This window comes from Salvelinus alpinus, chromosome 24 (assembly GCF_045679555.1).
Source record: "Salvelinus alpinus chromosome 24, SLU_Salpinus.1, whole genome shotgun sequence".
NCBI lineage: Eukaryota > Metazoa > Chordata > Actinopteri > Salmoniformes > Salmonidae > Salvelinus > Salvelinus alpinus.
The window spans coordinates 40,618,154-40,636,516 of NC_092109.1; the positions used below are offsets into that span (position 1 = coordinate 40,618,154).

The following is an 18,363-nucleotide window of genomic DNA, read 5'->3' on the forward strand; positions in this document are numbered from 1 at the left end:
CACCATTACAAGGTTGGTACCCCTCGGTATTCTCCACTCAATATGGTGGAGATTATTGTAATTACATATTGTAGAGAATTCGAGGGGCAGCCCTGGCCGAGACTCAAAAATGGGCCCAGCAACTGTCAACCCAACACCTTACCCATAATGCCAAGAGATCCTAACCCCTTGACAAGGTGTTGGGTTAAAGGTCTCTACGATATTTATAAGAATTATATTTTGCATTTAATTTCTTCTAAGCCACATTAACAGTTATAATTAACATGAAAAAAGAAACATCTAAACATTAGAGCTGATTTTTTATTTAATTTGGTTCAGTCCATCCTTCTACATTACAGACATACCTATACAACCACTTAACCCTCTCTAACACATTGAAAATGACACCTTCCATTTTACCTGACCAAAATGATGATTAAAAACCAAAACATGATCCAATTGATCCCTCAGCGATACAGTCAACCTCCCTCTTAACCCGCCCAAACAGTTTGACAGAAAAGTAAAAAAAATGAGTAACATGGTACACGGATTGATCATGTAGTGCGTGGCAATGGCATGTGCACCGTGGCAACCGTGGCAATGGCATGTGCACGTTACCACGGACACCACAAACCTTTTTCAGGTGAAGGAAAGAAACGCGTATTCTGAACCTGGCAATTGGCGGGACCTGTCAATCAATCATTTAAAGATTTCTCAGCCAATGGCAATGTTCGAAAAGAGAACATAGCCCTCCCATTGATGCATCTCAATAGTCTAAAAATAGCTTCCTCTCCTCAAGCTGCAGAGGACATTAAAGAACTGAACAGGTGAAAACAAAACTCCCAGTAGGCATCCTCTCTAATGCTTTCACCTGTCCTGCTATTTCAGATCAGCTGAAGGAGAGGACACAAGGAGAGCAAGTCACGTCAGACTATTGAGCCGCAGCCCACAACCGAGTTCACGGTTATCCCGTCCAACGAGGAAGTTCATCTGTCCAATCGGAGGGCTGTCTCATTGTGCGAGGGCTGATGTGATTGGCTCTAGTCGGTCTTGCGAGGGCTCTCCAGTCTCCAGGCACCAGTGATGTAACGCAGGCGGATGAACACCAGGTCTCTACCCATCTGTAGCCAGCTCCACACTGGCACCAGCTTAGACCCTATAACAACACATAACACATTAAGGGCTGTATCCAGGCTGTACTCCACTTTGCGTCACGCTTAAGAAGAACAGCCCTTAGCTGTGGTATATTGGTCATTATACCCCCCCCCTCTTCGAACATTATAACTTCATTATACCCCGCCCCCTCGGGCATTATACCCCACCCCCTCGGGCATTATACCCCACCCCCTCGGGCATTATACCTTCATTATACCCCACCCCCTCGGGCATTATACCCCACCCCCTCGGGCATTATACCTTCATTATACCCCACCCCCTCGGGCATTATACCCCACCCCCTCGGGCATTATACCCCACCCCCTCGGGCAATATACCTTCATTATACCCCGCCCCCTCGGGCATTATACCCCGCCCCCTCGGGCATTATACCTTCATTATACCCCACCCCCTCGGGCATTATACCCCACCCCCTCGGGCATTATACCCCACCCCCTCGGGCATTATACCCCACGACCTCGGGCATTATACCCCACCCCCTCGGGCATTATACCTTCATTATACCCCGCCCCCTCGGGCCTCATACCTTCATTATACCACATTATAACCAGCTTATAACACCTCAAGCCAGCAGGCAGCCTAACGGTTAAGATGTGTTATAACCTTATAACACATTATAATGTACTATAACAGCAGGTCTCTACCCATCAATATCCAGCTCCAAACTGACCCCAGCTTTTTAACCAGTTACGATACGGTCACTAGGTAGAAACCACTACCATGTTAGTTAACCAGTTACGATACGATCACTAGGTAGAAACCGCTACCATGTTAGTTAACCAGTTACGATACGGTCACTAGGTAGAAACCACTACCATGTTAGTTAACCAGTTACGATACGATCACTAGGTAGAAACCACTACCATGTTAGTTAACCAGTTACGATACGGTCACTAGGTAGAAACCACTACCATGTTAGTTAACCAGTTACGATACGGTCACTAGGTAGAAACCACTACCATATTAGTTAACCAGATACGATACGATCACTAGGTAGAAACCACTACCATGTTAGTTAACCAGTTACGATACGGTCACTAGGTAGAAACCACTACCATGTTAGTTAACCAGTTACGATACGATCACTAGGTAGAAACCACTACCATATTAGTTAACCAGATACGATACGGTCACTAGGTAGAAACCACTACCATATTAGTTAACCAGATACGATACGATCACTAGGTAGAAACCACTACCATGTTAGTTAACCAGTTACGATACGGTCACTAGGTAGAAACCACTACCATGTTAGTTAACCAGTTACGATACGATCACTAGGTAGAAACCACTACCATATTAGTTAACCAGATACGATACGGTCACTAGGTAGAAACCACTACCATGTTAGTTAACCAGTTACGATACGGTCACTAGGTAGAAACCACTACCATGTTAGTTAACCAGTTACGATACGGTCACTAGGTAGAAACCACTACCATGTTAGTTAACCAGTTACGATACGGTCACTAGGTAGAAACCACTACCATGTTAGTTAACCAGATACGATACGATCACTAGGTAGAAACCACTACCATGTTAGTTAACCAGTTACGATACGGTCACTAGGTAGAAACCACTACCATGTTAGTTAACCAGTTACGACCACTAGGTAGAAACCACTACCATATTAGTTAACCAGATACGATACGGTCACTAGGTACAAACCACGACCATGTTAGTTAACCAGTTACGATACGGTCACTAGGTAGAAACCACTACCATGTTAGTTAACCAGTTACGACCACTAGGTAGAAACCACTACCATGTTAGTTAACCAGTTACGATCACTAGGTAGAAACCACTACCATGTTAGTTAACCAGTTACGATACGGTCACTAGGTAGAAACCACTACCATGTTAGTTAACCAGTTACGATCACTAGGTAGAAACCACTACCATGTTAGTTAACCAGTTACGATCACTAGGTAGAAACCACTACCATGTTAGTTAACCAGTTACGATACGGTCACTAGGTAGAAACCACTACCATGTTAGTTAACCAGTTACGATCACTAGGTAGAAACCACTACCATGTTAGTTAACCAGTTACGATCACTAGGTAGAAACCACTACCATGTTAGTTAACCAGTTACGATACGGTCACTAGGTAGAAACCACTACCATGTTAGTTAACCAGTTACGATCACTAGGTAGAAACCACTACCATGTTAGTTAACCAGTTACGATACGGTCACTAGGTAGAAACCACTACCATGTTAGTTAACCAGATACGATACGGTCACTAGGTAGAAACCACTACCATGTTAGTTAACCAGTTACGATACGATCACTAGGTAGAAACCACTACCATGTTAGTTAACCAGTTAGGATACGGTAACTAGGTAGAAACCACTACCATGTTAGTTAACCAGTTACGATCACTAGGTAGAAACCACTACCATGTTAGTTAACCAGTTACGATCACTAGGTAGAAACCACTACCATGTTAGTTAACCAGTTACGATACGGTCACTAGGTAGAAACCACTACCATGTTAGTTAACCAGTTACGATAAGGTCACTAGGTAGAAACCACTACCATATTAGTTAACCAGTTACGATACGGTCACTAGGTAGAAACCACTACCATGTTAGTTAACCAGTTACGATACGGTCACTAGGTAGAAACCACTACCATGTTAGTTAACCAGTTACGATACGGTCACTAGGTAGAAACCACTACCATGTTAGTTAACCAGTTACGATACGGTCACTAGGTAGAAACCACTACCATGTTAGTTAACCAGTTACGATAAGGTCACTAGGTAGAAACCACTACCATGTTAGTTAACCAGTTACGATACGGTCACTAGGTAGAAACCACTACCATGTTAGTTAACCAGTTACGATACGATCACTAGGTAGAAACCACTACCATGTTAGTTAACCAGTTACGATACGATCACTAGGTAGAAACCACTACCATGTTAGTTAACCAGTTACGATACGGTCACTAGGTAGAAACCACTACCATGTTAGTTAACCAGTTACGATACGATCACTAGGTAGAAACCACTACCATGTTAGTTAACCAGTTACGATACGGTCACTAGGTAGAAACCACTACCATGTTAGTTAACCAGTTACGATACGGTCACTAGGAAGAAACCACTACCATGTTAGTTAACCAGATACGATACGGTCACTAGGTAGAAACCACTACCATGTTAGTTAACCAGTTACGATACGGTCACTAGGTAGAAACCACTACCATGTTAGTTAACCAGTTACGATCACTAGGTAGAAACCACTACCATATTAGTTAACCAGATACGATATGGTCACTAGGTAGAAACCACGACCATGTTAGTTAACCAGTTACGATACGGTCACTAGGTAGAAACCACTACCATGTTAGTTAACCAGTTACGACCACTAGGTAGAAACCACTACCATGTTAGTTAACCAGTTACGATCACTAGGTAGAAACCACTACCATGTAAGTTAACCAGTTACGATACGGTCACTAGGTAGAAACCACTACCATGTTAGTTAACCAGTTACGATCACTAGGTAGAAACCACTACCATGTTAGTTAACCAGTTACGATCACTAGGTAGAAACCACTACCATGTTAGTTAACCAGTTACGATACGGTCACTAGGTAGAAACCACTACCATGTTAGTTAACCAGTTACGATCACTAGGTAGAAACCACTACCATGTTAGTTAACCAGTTACGATCACTAGGTAGAAACCACTACCATGTTAGTTAACCAGTTACGATACGGTCACTAGGTAGAAACCACTACCATGTTAGTTAACCAGTTACGACCACTAGGTAGAAACCACTACCATGTTAGTTAACCAGTTACGATCACTAGGTACAAACCACGACCATGTTAGTTAACCAGTTACGATACGGTCACTAGGTAGAAACCACTACCATGTTAGTTAACCAGTTACGACCACTAGGTAGAAACCACTACCATGTTAGTTAACCAGTTACGATCACTAGGTAGAAACCACTACCATGTTAGTTAACCAGTTACGATACGGTCACTAGGTAGAAACCACTACCATGTTAGTTAACCAGTTACGATCACTAGGTAGAAACCACTACCATGTTAGTTAACCAGTTACGATCACTAGGTAGAAACCACTACCATGTTAGTTAACCAGTTACGATACGGTCACTAGGTAGAAACCACTACCATGTTAGTTAACCAGTTACGATCACTAGGTAGAAACCACTACCATGTTAGTTAACCAGTTACGATCACTAGGTAGAAACCACTACCATGTTAGTTAACCAGTTACGATACGGTCACTAGGTAGAAACCACTACCATGTTAGTTAACCAGTTACGATCACTAGGTAGAAACCACTACCATGTTAGTTAACCAGTTACGATACGGTCACTAGGTAGAAACCACTACCATGTTAGTTAACCAGATACGATACGGTCACTAGGTAGAAACCACTACCATGTTAGTTAACCAGTTACGATCACTAGGTAGAAACCACTACCATGTTAGTTAACCAGTTAGGATACGATCACTAGGTAGAAACCACTACCATGTTAGTTAACCAGTTACGATCACTAGGTAGAAACCACTACCATGTTAGTTAACCAGTTACGATACGGTCACTAGGTAGAAACCACTACCATATTAGTTAACCAGTTACGATAAGGTCACTAGGTAGAAACCACTACCATATTAGTTAACCAGTTACGATACGGTCACTAGGTAGAAACCACTACCATGTTAGTTAACCAGTTACGATACGGTCACTAGGTAGAAACCACAACCATGTTAGTTAACCAGTTACGATACGGTCACTAGGTAGAAACCACTACCATGTTAGTTAACCAGTTACGATACGGTCACTAGGTAGAAACCACTACCATGTTAGTTAACCAGTTACGATAAGGTCACAAGGTAGAAACCACTACCATGTTAGTTAACCAGTTACGATACGGTCACTAGGTAGAAACCACTACCATGTTAGTTAACCAGTTACGATACGATCACTAGGTAGAAACCACTACCATGTTAGTTAACCAGTTACGATACGATCACTAGGTAGAAACCACTACCATGTTAGTTAACCAGTTACGATACGGTCACTAGGTAGAAACCACTACCATGTTAGTTAACCAGTTACGATACGATCACTAGGTAGAAACCACTACCATGTTAGTTAACCAGTTACGATACGGTCACTAGGTAGAAACCACTACCATGTTAGTTAACCAGTTACGATACGGTCACTAGGTAGAAACCACTACCATATTAGTTAACCAGATACGATACGGTCACTAGGTAGAAACCACTACCATGTTAGTTAACCAGTTACGATACGGTCACTAGGTAGAAACCACTACCATGTTAGTTAACCAGTTACGATACGGTCACTAGGTAGAAACCACTACCATGTTAGTTAACCAGTTACGATACGGTCACTAGGTAGAAACCACTACCATGTTAGTTAACCAGATACGATACGATCACTAGGTAGAAACCACTACCATGTTAGTTAACCAGTTACGATACGGTCACTAGGTAGAAACCACTACCATGTTAGTTAACCAGTTACGATCACTAGGTAGAAACCACTACCATATTAGTTAACCAGATACGATACGGTCACTAGGTAGAAACCACGACCATGTTAGTTAACCAGTTACGATACGGTCACTAGGTAGAAACCACTACCATGTTAGTTAACCAGTTACGACCACTAGGTAGAAACCACTACCATGTTAGTTAACCAGTTACGATCACTAGGTAGAAACCACTACCATGTTAGTTAACCAGTTACGATACGGTCACTAGGTAGAAACCACTACCATGTTAGTTAACCAGTTACGATCACTAGGTAGAAACCACTACCATGTTAGTTAACCAGTTACGATCACTAGGTAGAAACCACTACCATGTTAGTTAACCAGTTACGATACGGTCACTAGGTAGAAACCACTACCATGTTAGTTAACCAGTTACGATCACTAGGTAGAAACCACTACCATGTTAGTTAACCAGTTACGATCACTAGGTAGAAACCACTACCATGTTAGTTAACCAGTTACGATACGGTCACTAGGTAGAAACCACTACCATGTTAGTTAACCAGATACGATACGGTCACTAGGTAGAAACCACTACCATGTTAGTTAACCAGTTACGATACGGTCACTAGGTAGAAACCACTACCATGTTAGTTAACCAGTTACGATACGGTCACTAGGTAGAAACCACTACCATGTTAGTTAACCAGTTACGATCACTAGGTAGAAACCACTACCATGTTAGTTAACCAGTTACGATCACTAGGTAGAAACCACTACCATGTTAGTTAACCAGTTACGATACGGTCACTAGGTAGAAACCACTACCATATTAGTTAACCAGTTACGATACGGTCACTAGGTAGAAACCACTACCATGTTAGTTAACCAGTTACGATACGGTCACTAGGTAGAAACCACTACCATGTTAGTTAACCAGTTACGATACGGTCACTAGGTAGAAACCACTACCATGTTAGTTAACCAGTTACGATAAGGTCACTAGGTAGAAACCACTACCATGTTAGTTAACCAGTTACGATAAGGTCACTAGGTAGAAACCACTACCATGTTAGTTAACCAGTTACGATACGGTCACTAGGTAGAAACCACTACCATGTTAGTTAACCAGTTACGATACGGTCACTAGGTAGAAACCACTACCATGTTAGTTAACCAGTTACGATACGGTCACTAGGTAGAAACCACTACCATGTTAGTTAACCAGTTACGATACGGTCACTAGGTAGAAACCACTACCATGTTAGTTAACCAGATACAATACGGTCACTAGGTAGAAACCACTACCATGTTAGTTAACCAGTTACGATACGGTCACTAGGTAGAAACCACTACCATATTAGTTAACCAGTTACGATACGGTCACTAGGTAGAAACCACTACCATGTTAGTTAACCAGTTACGATACGGTCACTAGGTAGAAACCACTACCATGTTAGTTAACCAGTTACGATACGGTCACTAGGTAGAAACCACTACCATGTTAGTTAACCAGATACGATACGGTCACTAGGTAGAAACCACTACCATGTTAGTTAACCAGTTACGATAAGGTCACTAGGTAGAAACCACTACCATGTTAGTTAACCAGTTACGATCACTAGGTAGAAACCACTACCATGTTAGTTAACCAGTACGATACGGTCACTAGGTAGAAACCACTACCATGTTAGTTAACCAGTTACGATCACTAGGTAGAAACCACTACCATGTTAGTTAACCAGTTACGATACGATCACTAGGTAGAAACCACTACCATGTTAGTTAACCAGTTACGATACGATCACTAGGTAGAAACCACTACCATGTTAGTTAACCAGTTACGGTCACTAGGTAGAAACCACTACCATGTTAGTTAACCAGTTACGATACGGTCACTAGGTAGAAACCACTACCATGTTAGTTAACCAGTTACGATACGATCACTAGGTAGAAACCACTACCATATTAGTTAACCAGTTACGATACGGTCACTAGGTAGAAACCACTACCATGTTAGTTAACCAGTTACGATACGGTCACTAGGTAGAAACCACTACCATGTTAGTTAACCAGTTAAGATACGATCACTAGGTAGAAACCACTACCATGTTAGTTAACCAGTTACGATCACTAGGTAGAAACCACTACCATGTTAGTTAACCAGTTAAGGTCACTAGGTAGAAGCCACTACCATGTTAGTTAACCAGTTACGATACGGTCACTAGGTAGAAACCACTACCATGTTAGTTAACCAGTTACGATCACTAGGTAGAAACCACTACCATGTTAGTTAACCAGTTACGATACGGTCACTAGGTAGAAACCACTACCATGTTAGTTAACCAGTTACGATACGATCACTAGGTAGAAACCACTACCATGTTAGTTAACCAGTTACGGTCACTAGGTAGAAACCACTACCATGTTAGTTAACCAGTTACGATACGGTCACTAGGTAGAAACCACTACCATTTTAGTTAACCAGTTACGATACGGTCACTAGGTAGAAACCACTACCATGTTAGTTAACCAGTTACGATCACTAGGTAGAAACCACTACCATATTAGTTAACCAGTTACGGTCACTAGGTAGAAACCACTACCATATTAGTTCACCAGTTACGATACGATCACTAGGTAGAAACCACTACCATGTTAGTTAACCAGTTACGATACGGTCACTAGGTAGAAACCACTACCATGTTAGTTAACCAGTTACGGTCACTAGGTAGAAACCACTACCATGTTAGTTAACCAGTTACGATACGGTCACTAGGTAGAAGCCACTACCATGTTAGTTAACCAGTTACGATACGGTCACTAGGTAGAAACCACTACCATATTAGTTAACCAGTTACGGTCACTAGGTAGAAACCACTACCATGTTAGTTAACCAGTTACGATACGATCACTAGGTAGAAACCACTACCATATTAGTTAACCAGTTACGATACGGTCACTAGGTAGAAACCACTACCATGTTAGTTAACCAGTTACGATACGGTCACTAGGTAGAAACCACTACCATGTTAGTTAACCAGTTACGATCACTAGGTAGAAACCACTACCATGTTAGTTAACCAGTTACGATACGGTCACTAGGTAGAAACCACTACCATGTTAGTTAACCAGTTACGATCACTAGGTAGAAACCACTACCATGTTAGTTAACCAGTTACGATACGGTCACTAGGTAGAAACCACTACCATGTTAGTTAACCAGTTACGATCACTAGGTAGAAACCACTACCATATTAGTTAACCAGTTACGATACGGTCACTAGGTAGAAACCACTACCATGTTAGTTAACCAGTTACGATCACTAGGTAGAAACCACTACCATGTTAGTTAACCAGTTACGATACGGTCACTAGGTAGAAACCACTACCATGTTAGTTAACCAGTTACGATCACTAGGTAGAAACCACTACCATATTAGTTAACCAGTTACGATACGGTCACTAGGTAGAAACCACTACCATATTAGTTAACCAGTTACGATACGATCACTAGGTAGAAACCACTACCATATTAGTTAACCAGTTACGATACGGTCACTAGGTAGAAACCACTACCATGTTAGTTAACCAGTTACGATCACTAGGTAGAAACCACTACCATATTAGTTAACCAGTTACGATACGGTCACTAGGTAGAAACCACTACCATATTAGTTAACCAGTTACGATACGATCACTAGGTAGAAACCACTACCATATTAGTTAACCAGTTACGATACGGTCACTAGGTAGAAACCACTACCATGTTAGTTAACCAGTTACGATCACTAGGTAGAAACCACTACCATATTAGTTAACCAGATACGATACGGTCACTAGGTAGAAACCACTACCATGTTAGTTAACCAGTTACGATACGATCACTAGGTAGAAACCACTACCATATTAGTTAACCAGTTACGATACGGTCACTAGGTAGAAACCACTACCATGTTAGTTAACCAGTTACGATCACTAGGTAGAAACCACTACCATATTAGTTAACCAGTTACGATACGGTCACTAGGTAGAAACCACTACCATATTAGTTAACCAGATACGATACGGTCACTAGGTAGAAACCACTACCATGTTAGTTAACCAGTTACGATACGATCACTAGGTAGAAACCACTACCATGTTAGTTAACCAGTTACGATACGGTCACTAGGTAGAAACCACTACCATGTTAGTTAACCAGTTACGATACGATCACTAGGTAGAAACCACTACCATATTAGTTAACCAGATACGATACGGTCACTAGGTAGAAACCACTACCATGTTAGTTAACCAGTTACGATACGATCACTAGGTAGAAACCACTACCATATTAGTTAACCAGTTACGATCACTAGGTAGAAACCACTACCATGTTAGTTAACCAGTTACGGTCACTAGGTAGAAACCACTACCATGTTAGTTAACCAGTTACGATCACTAGGTAGAAACCACTACCATGTTAGTTAACCAGTTACGATACGGTCACTAGGTAGAAACCACTACCATGTTAGTTAACCAGTTACGATACGGTCACTAGGTAGAAACCACTACCATGTTAGTTAACCAGTTACGATCACTAGGTAGAAACCACTACCATATTAGTTAACCAGTTACGGTCACTAGGTAGAAACCACTACCATATTAGTTAACCAGTTACGGTCACTAGGTAGAAACCACTACCATATTAGTTAACCAGTTACGATACGGTCACTAGGTAGAAACCACTACCATGTTAGTTAACCAGTTACGATACGGTCACTAGGTAGAAACCACTACCATATTAGTTAACCAGTTACGATACGGTCACTAGGTAGAAACCACTACCATATTAGTTAACCAGTTATGGTCACTAGGTAGAAACCACTACCATATTAGTTAACCAGTTACGATACGGTCACTAGGTAGAAACCACTAACATGTTAGTTAACCAGTTACGATCACTAGGTAGAAACCACTACCATGTTAGTTAACCAGTTACGATACGGTCACTAGGTAGAAACCACTACCATGTTAGTTAACCAGTTACGATCACTAGGTAGAAACCACTACCATATTAGTTAACCAGTTACGATACGATCACTAGGTAGAAACCACTACCATGTTAGTTAACCAGTTACGGTCACTAGGTAGAAACCACTACCATATTAGTTAACCAGTTACGATACGATCACTAGGTAGAAACCACTACCATATTAGTTAACCAGTTACGATACGATCACTAGGTAGAAACCACTACCATGTTAGTTAACCAGTTACGATCACTAGGTAGAAACCACTACCATGTTAGTTAACCAGTTACGATCACTAGGTAGAAACCACTACCATGTTAGTTAACCAGTTACGATACGATCACTAGGTAGAAACCACTACCATATTAGTTAACCAGTTACGACACGATCACTAGGTAGAAACCACTACCATATTAGTTAACCAGTTACGATACGGTCACTAGGTAGAAACCACTACCATGTTAGTTAACCAGTTACGATCACTAGGTAGAAACCACTACCATATTAGTTAACCAGTTACGATCACTAGGTAGAAACCACTACCATGTTAGTTAACCAGTTACGATACGGTCACTAGGTAGAAACCACTAACATGTTAGTTAACCAGTTACGATCACTAGGTAGAAACCACTACCATGTTAGTTAACCAGTTACGATACGATCACTAGGTAGAAACCACTACCATATTAGTTAACCAGTTACGATCACTAGGTAGAAACCACTACCATGTTAGTTAACCAGTTACGATCACTAGGTAGAAACCACTACCATGTTAGTTAACCAGTTACGATACGATCACTAGGTAGAAACCACTACCATATTAGTTAACCAGTTACGACACGATCACTAGGTAGAAACCACTACCATATTAGTTAACCAGTTACGATACGGTCACTAGGTAGAAACCACTACCATGTTAGTCAACCAGTTACGATCACTAGGTAGAAACCACTACCATATTAGTTAACCAGTTACGATCACTAGGTAGAAACCACTACCATGTTAGTTAACCAGTTACGATACGGTCACTAGGTAGAAACCACTACCATGTTAGTTAACCAGTTACGATCACTAGGTAGAAACCACTACCATGTTAGTTAACCAGTTACGATACGATCACTAGGTAGAAACCACTACCATATTAGTTAACCAGTTACGATACGGTCACTAGGTAGAAACCACTACCATGTTAGTTAACCAGTTACGATACGATCACTAGGTAGAAGCCACTACCATGTTAGTTAACCAGTTACGGTCACTAGGTAGAAACCACTACCATGTTAGTTAACCAGTTACGATACGGTCACTAGGTAGAAACCACTACCATGTTAGTTAACCAGTTACGATACGGTCACTAGGTAGAAACCACTACCATGTTAGTTAACCAGTTACGATACGATCACTAGGTAGAAGCCACTACCATATTAGTTAACCAGTTACGATACGGTCACTAGGTAGAAACCACTACCATGTTAGTTAACCAGTTACGATACGATCACTAGGTAGAAACCACTACCATGTTAGTTAACCAGTTACGATCACTAGGTAGAAACCACTACCATGTTAGTTAACCAGTTACGATACGGTCACTAGGTAGAAACCACTACCATGTTAGTTAACCAGTTACGATCACTAGGTAGAAACCACTACCATGTTAGTTAACCAGTTACGATACGGTCACTAGGTAGAAACCACTACCATGTTAGTTAACCAGTTACGATCACTAGGTAGAAACCACTACCATGTTAGTTAACCAGTTACGATACGATCACTAGGTAGAAACCACTACCATGTTAGTTAACCAGTTACGATACGGTCACTAGGTAGAAACCACTACCATATTAGTTAACCAGTTACGATACGGTCACTAGGTAGAAACCACTACCATGTTAGTTAACCAGTTACGATCACTAGGTAGAAACCACTACCATGTTAGTTAACCAGTTACGATACGGTCACTAGGTAGAAACCACTACCATGTTAGTTAACCAGTTACGATCACTAGGTAGAAACCACTACCATGTTAGTTAACCAGTTACGATACGGTCACTAGGTAGAAACCACTACCATGTTAGTTAACCAGTTACGATACGGTCACTAGGTAGAAACCACTACCATGTTAGTTAACCAGTTACGATCACTAGGTAGAAACCACTACCATGTTAGTTAACCAGTTACGATACGGTCACTAGGTAGAAACCACTACCATGTTAGTTAACCAGTTACGATCACTAGGTAGAAACCACTACCATGTTAGTTAACCAGTTACGATACGGTCACTAGGTAGAAACCACTACCATGTTAGTTAACCAGTTACGATCACTAGGTAGAAACCATTACCATGTTAGTTAACCAGTTACGATACGGTCACTAGGTAGAAACCACTACCATGTTAGTTAACCAGTTACGATACGGTCACTAGGTAGAAACCACTACCATGTTAGTTAACCAGTTACGATACGATCACTAGGTAGAAACCACTACCATGTTAGTTAACCAGTTACGATACGATCACTAGGTAGAAACCACTACCATGTTAGTTAACCAGTTACGATCACTAGGTAGAAACCACTACCATGTTAGTTAACCAGTTACGATCACTAGGTAGAAACCACTACCATGTTAGTTAACCAGTTACGATCACTAGGTAGAAACCACTACCATGTTAGTTAACCAGTTACGATACGGTCACTAGGTAGAAACCACTACCATGTTAGTTAACCAGTTACGATCACTAGGTAGAAACCACTACCATGTTAGTTAACCAGTTACGATACGGTCACTAGGTAGAAACCACTACCATGTTAGTTAACCAGTTACGATCACTAGGTAGAAACCACTACCATGTTAGTTAACCAGTTACGATACGATCACTAGGTAGAAACCACTACCATGTTAGTTAACCAGTTACGATACGGTCACTAGGTAGAAACCACTACCATGTTAGTTAACCAGTTACGATCACTAGGTAGAAACCACTACCATGTTAGTTAACCAGTTACGATACGGTCACTAGGTAGAAACCACTACCATGTTAGTTAACCAGTTACGATCACTAGGTAGAAACCACTACCATGTTAGTTAACCAGTTACGATACGGTCACTAGGTAGAAACCACTACCATGTTAGTTAACCAGTTACGATACGGTCACTTAGGTAGAAACCACTACCATGTTAGTTAACCAGTTACGATACGATCACTAGGTAGAAACCACTACCATGTTAGTTAACCAGATACGATACGGTCACTAGGTAGAAACCACTACCATATTAGTTAACCAGTTACGATACGATCACTAGGTAGAAACCACTACCATGTTAGTTAACCAGTTACGATACCGTCACTAGGTAGAAACCACTACCATGTTAGTTAACCAGTTACGATACGGTCACTAGGTAGAAACCACGACCATGTTAGTTAACCAGTTACGATACGGTCACTAGGTAGAAACCACTACCATGTTAGTTAACCAGTTACGATACGGTCACTAGGTAGAAACCACTACCATGTTAGTTAACCAGTTACGATACGGTCACTAGGTAGAAACCACTACCATGTTAGTTAACCAGTTACGATACGGTCACTAGGTAGAAACCACTACCATGTTAGTTAACCAGTTACGATCACTAGGTAGAAACCACTACCATGTTAGTTAACCAGTTACGATACGGTCACTAGGTAGAAACCACTACCATGTTAGTTAACCAGTTACGATCACTAGGTAGAAACCACTACCATGTTAGTTAACCAGTTACGATCACTAGGTAGAAACCACTACCATGTTAGTTAACCAGTTACGATACGGTCACTAGGTAGAAACCACTACCATATTAGTTAACCAGTTACGATACGGTCACTAGGTAGAAACCACTACCATGTTAGTTAACCAGTTACGATCACTAGGTAGAAACCACTACCATGTTAGTTAACCAGTTACGATACGGTCACTAGGTAGAAACCACTACCATGTTAGTTAACCAGTTACGATCACTAGGTAGAAACCACTACCATGTTAGTTAACCAGTTACGATACGGTCACTAGGTAGAAACCACTACCATGTTAGTTAACCAGTTACGGTCACTAGGTAGAAACCACTACCATGTTAGTTAACCAGTTACGATACGATCACTAGGTAGAAACCACTACCATGTTAGTTAACCAGTTACGATACGGTCACTAGGTAGAAACCACTACCATATTAGTTAACCAGTTACGATACGATCACTAGGTAGAAACCACTACCATGTTAGTTAACCAGTTACGGTCACTAGGTAGAAACCACTACCATGTTAGTTAACCAGTTACGATCACTAGGTAGAAACCACTACCATGTTAGTTAACCAGTTACGGTCACTAGGTAGAAACCACTACCATGTTAGTTAACCAGTTACGATCACTAGGTAGAAAACACTACCATGTTAGTTAACCAGTAGTCCACGACTGGAAATATCTGAAACTGTAAGACACATGCAGGAGCACCAATCTACTTACGTATTCTATCATTTTAAATGACAGGACAGTTAATAGAGACTGCCGGACATCTCCTAAACCAGAACAGCTTGCCGGACATCTCCTAAACTAGAACAGCTTGCCGGACATCTCCTAAACCAGAACAGCTTGCCGGACATCTCCTAAACTAGAACAGCTTGCCGGACATCTCCTAAACTAGAACAGCTTGCCGGACATCTCCTAAACCAGAACAGCTTGCCGGACATCTCCTAAACCAGAACAGCTTGCCGGACATCTCCTAAACCAGAACAGCTTGCCGGACATCTCCTAAACTAGAACAGCTTGCCGGACATCTCCTAAACTAGAACAGCTTGCCGGACATCTCCTAAACCAGAACAGCTTGCCGGACATCTCCTAAACTAGAACAGCTTGCCGGACATCTCCTAAACTAGAACAGCTTGCCGGACATCTCCTAAACCAGAACAGCTTGCCGGACATCTCCTAAACTAGAACAGCTTGCCGGACATCTCCTAAACTAGAACAGCTTGCCGGACATCTCCTAAACTAGAACAGCTTGCCGGACATCTCCTAAACTAGAACAGCTTGCCGGACATCTCCTAAACTAGAACAGCTTGCCGGACATCTCCTAAACTAGAACAGCTTGCCGGACATCTCCTAAACCAGAACAGCTTGCCGGACATCTCCTAAACTAGAACAGCTTGCCGGACATCTCCTAAACTAGAACAGCTTGCCGGACATCTCCTAAACTAGAACAGCTTGCCGGACATCTCCTAAACTAGAACAGCTTGCCGGACATCTCCTAAACCAGAACAGCTTGCCGGACATCTCCTAAACTAGAACAGCTTGCCGGACATCTCCTAAACTAGAACAGCTTGCCGGACATCTCCTAAACCAGAACAGCTTGCCGGACATCTCCTAAACTAGAACAGCTTGCCGGACATCTCCTAAACTAGAACAGCTTGCCGGACATCTCCTAAACCAGAACAGCTTGCCGGACATCTCCTAAACTAGAACAGCTTGCCGGACATCTCCTAAACTAGAACAGCTTGCCGGACATCTCCTAAACTAGAACAGCTTGCCGGACATCTCCTAAACTAGAACAGCTTGCCGGACATCTCCTAAACCAGAACAGCTTGCCGGACATCTCCTAAACTAGAACAGCTTGCCGGACATCTCCTAAACTAGAACAGCTTGCCGGACATCTCCTAAACTAGAACAGCTTGCCGGACATCTCCTAAACCAGAACAGCTTGCCGGACATCTCCTAAACTAGAACAGCTTGCCGGACATCTCCTAAACCAGAACAGCTTGCCGGACATCTCCTAAACTAGAACAGCTTGCCGGACATTTCTTATACTAATAGACTATTGGAAGAGGGACGCAAGCTCGAAAGCGAGGAAGGAATGAAGCAACAAGAGACAGAGAGAGAGGAGGTAGCTAATAGCATTATGGGAAATATTATGAAAAGTTATATATATATATATATATATATAAATATATATAAATATATATATATATATATATATAAATATATATATATAAATATATATATATGAGTCAGCCTACTAATTAAATATTTAAAAAAATTAAATTATATTTCAAAATTAAAATCCAATTCGCCACATGTCCTGCACCAGAATCACATGTTCTCTCCCAGCTTCCTGGTTTGAATGAGGAGCGTAATTCCAGTCTATATAATACAGTATAATTCAATACAGTAAAATAATACAGTTCACACTCAAAAACATTAGCCTACTGGAGCTAGTTTCATTCATTTACCCAAGAGGCTATATGTAGGTCTATTGGATAACAGCACAATTATTTAGGCTTTTATGGGCTTGTGATCATTGAATATCTTTAATGTAGGGCTCATTAAATATCTTTAATGTAGGGCTCATTGAAAATCTTTAATGTAGGGGATCATTAAATATCTTTAATGTAGGGGATCATTAAATATCTTTAATGTAGGGGATCATTAAATATCTTTAATGTAGGGATCATTGAATATCTTTAATGTAGGGGATCATTAAATATCTTTAATGTAGGGGATCATTAAATATCTTTAATGTAGGGATCAGAGTCAGGTAGCATCAGGTTAAAATATTCATGCTGATCAAAGCTCTGATAAAATCCAGACATATTTATCTGCTTGAGAATGACACTCCCGGTTTTGTCGGGAAATACAGGATTAACTGGGAGAAAAGTTAC

At 41.3% G+C, this 18,363-nt stretch overlaps 1 protein-coding gene across 3 annotated transcripts in view; it reads right to left on the reverse strand.

Moving 5' to 3' along the window:
• Window positions 1-282: 282 nt before the first annotated feature.
• alg5 (ALG5 dolichyl-phosphate beta-glucosyltransferase) overlaps window positions 283-18,363 on the reverse strand; it is a 28,793-nt gene continuing 10,712 nt past the window's right edge. For all 3 annotated transcript variants that reach the window (XM_071364921.1, XM_071364920.1, XM_071364919.1), the window contains exon 10: window positions 283-1,135. In XM_071364921.1, the coding sequence (XP_071221022.1) occupies window positions 1,020-1,135 (116 nt within the window). In that variant the 3' untranslated portion in view covers window positions 283-1,019. The remainder of the gene's footprint in view (window positions 1,136-18,363) is intronic.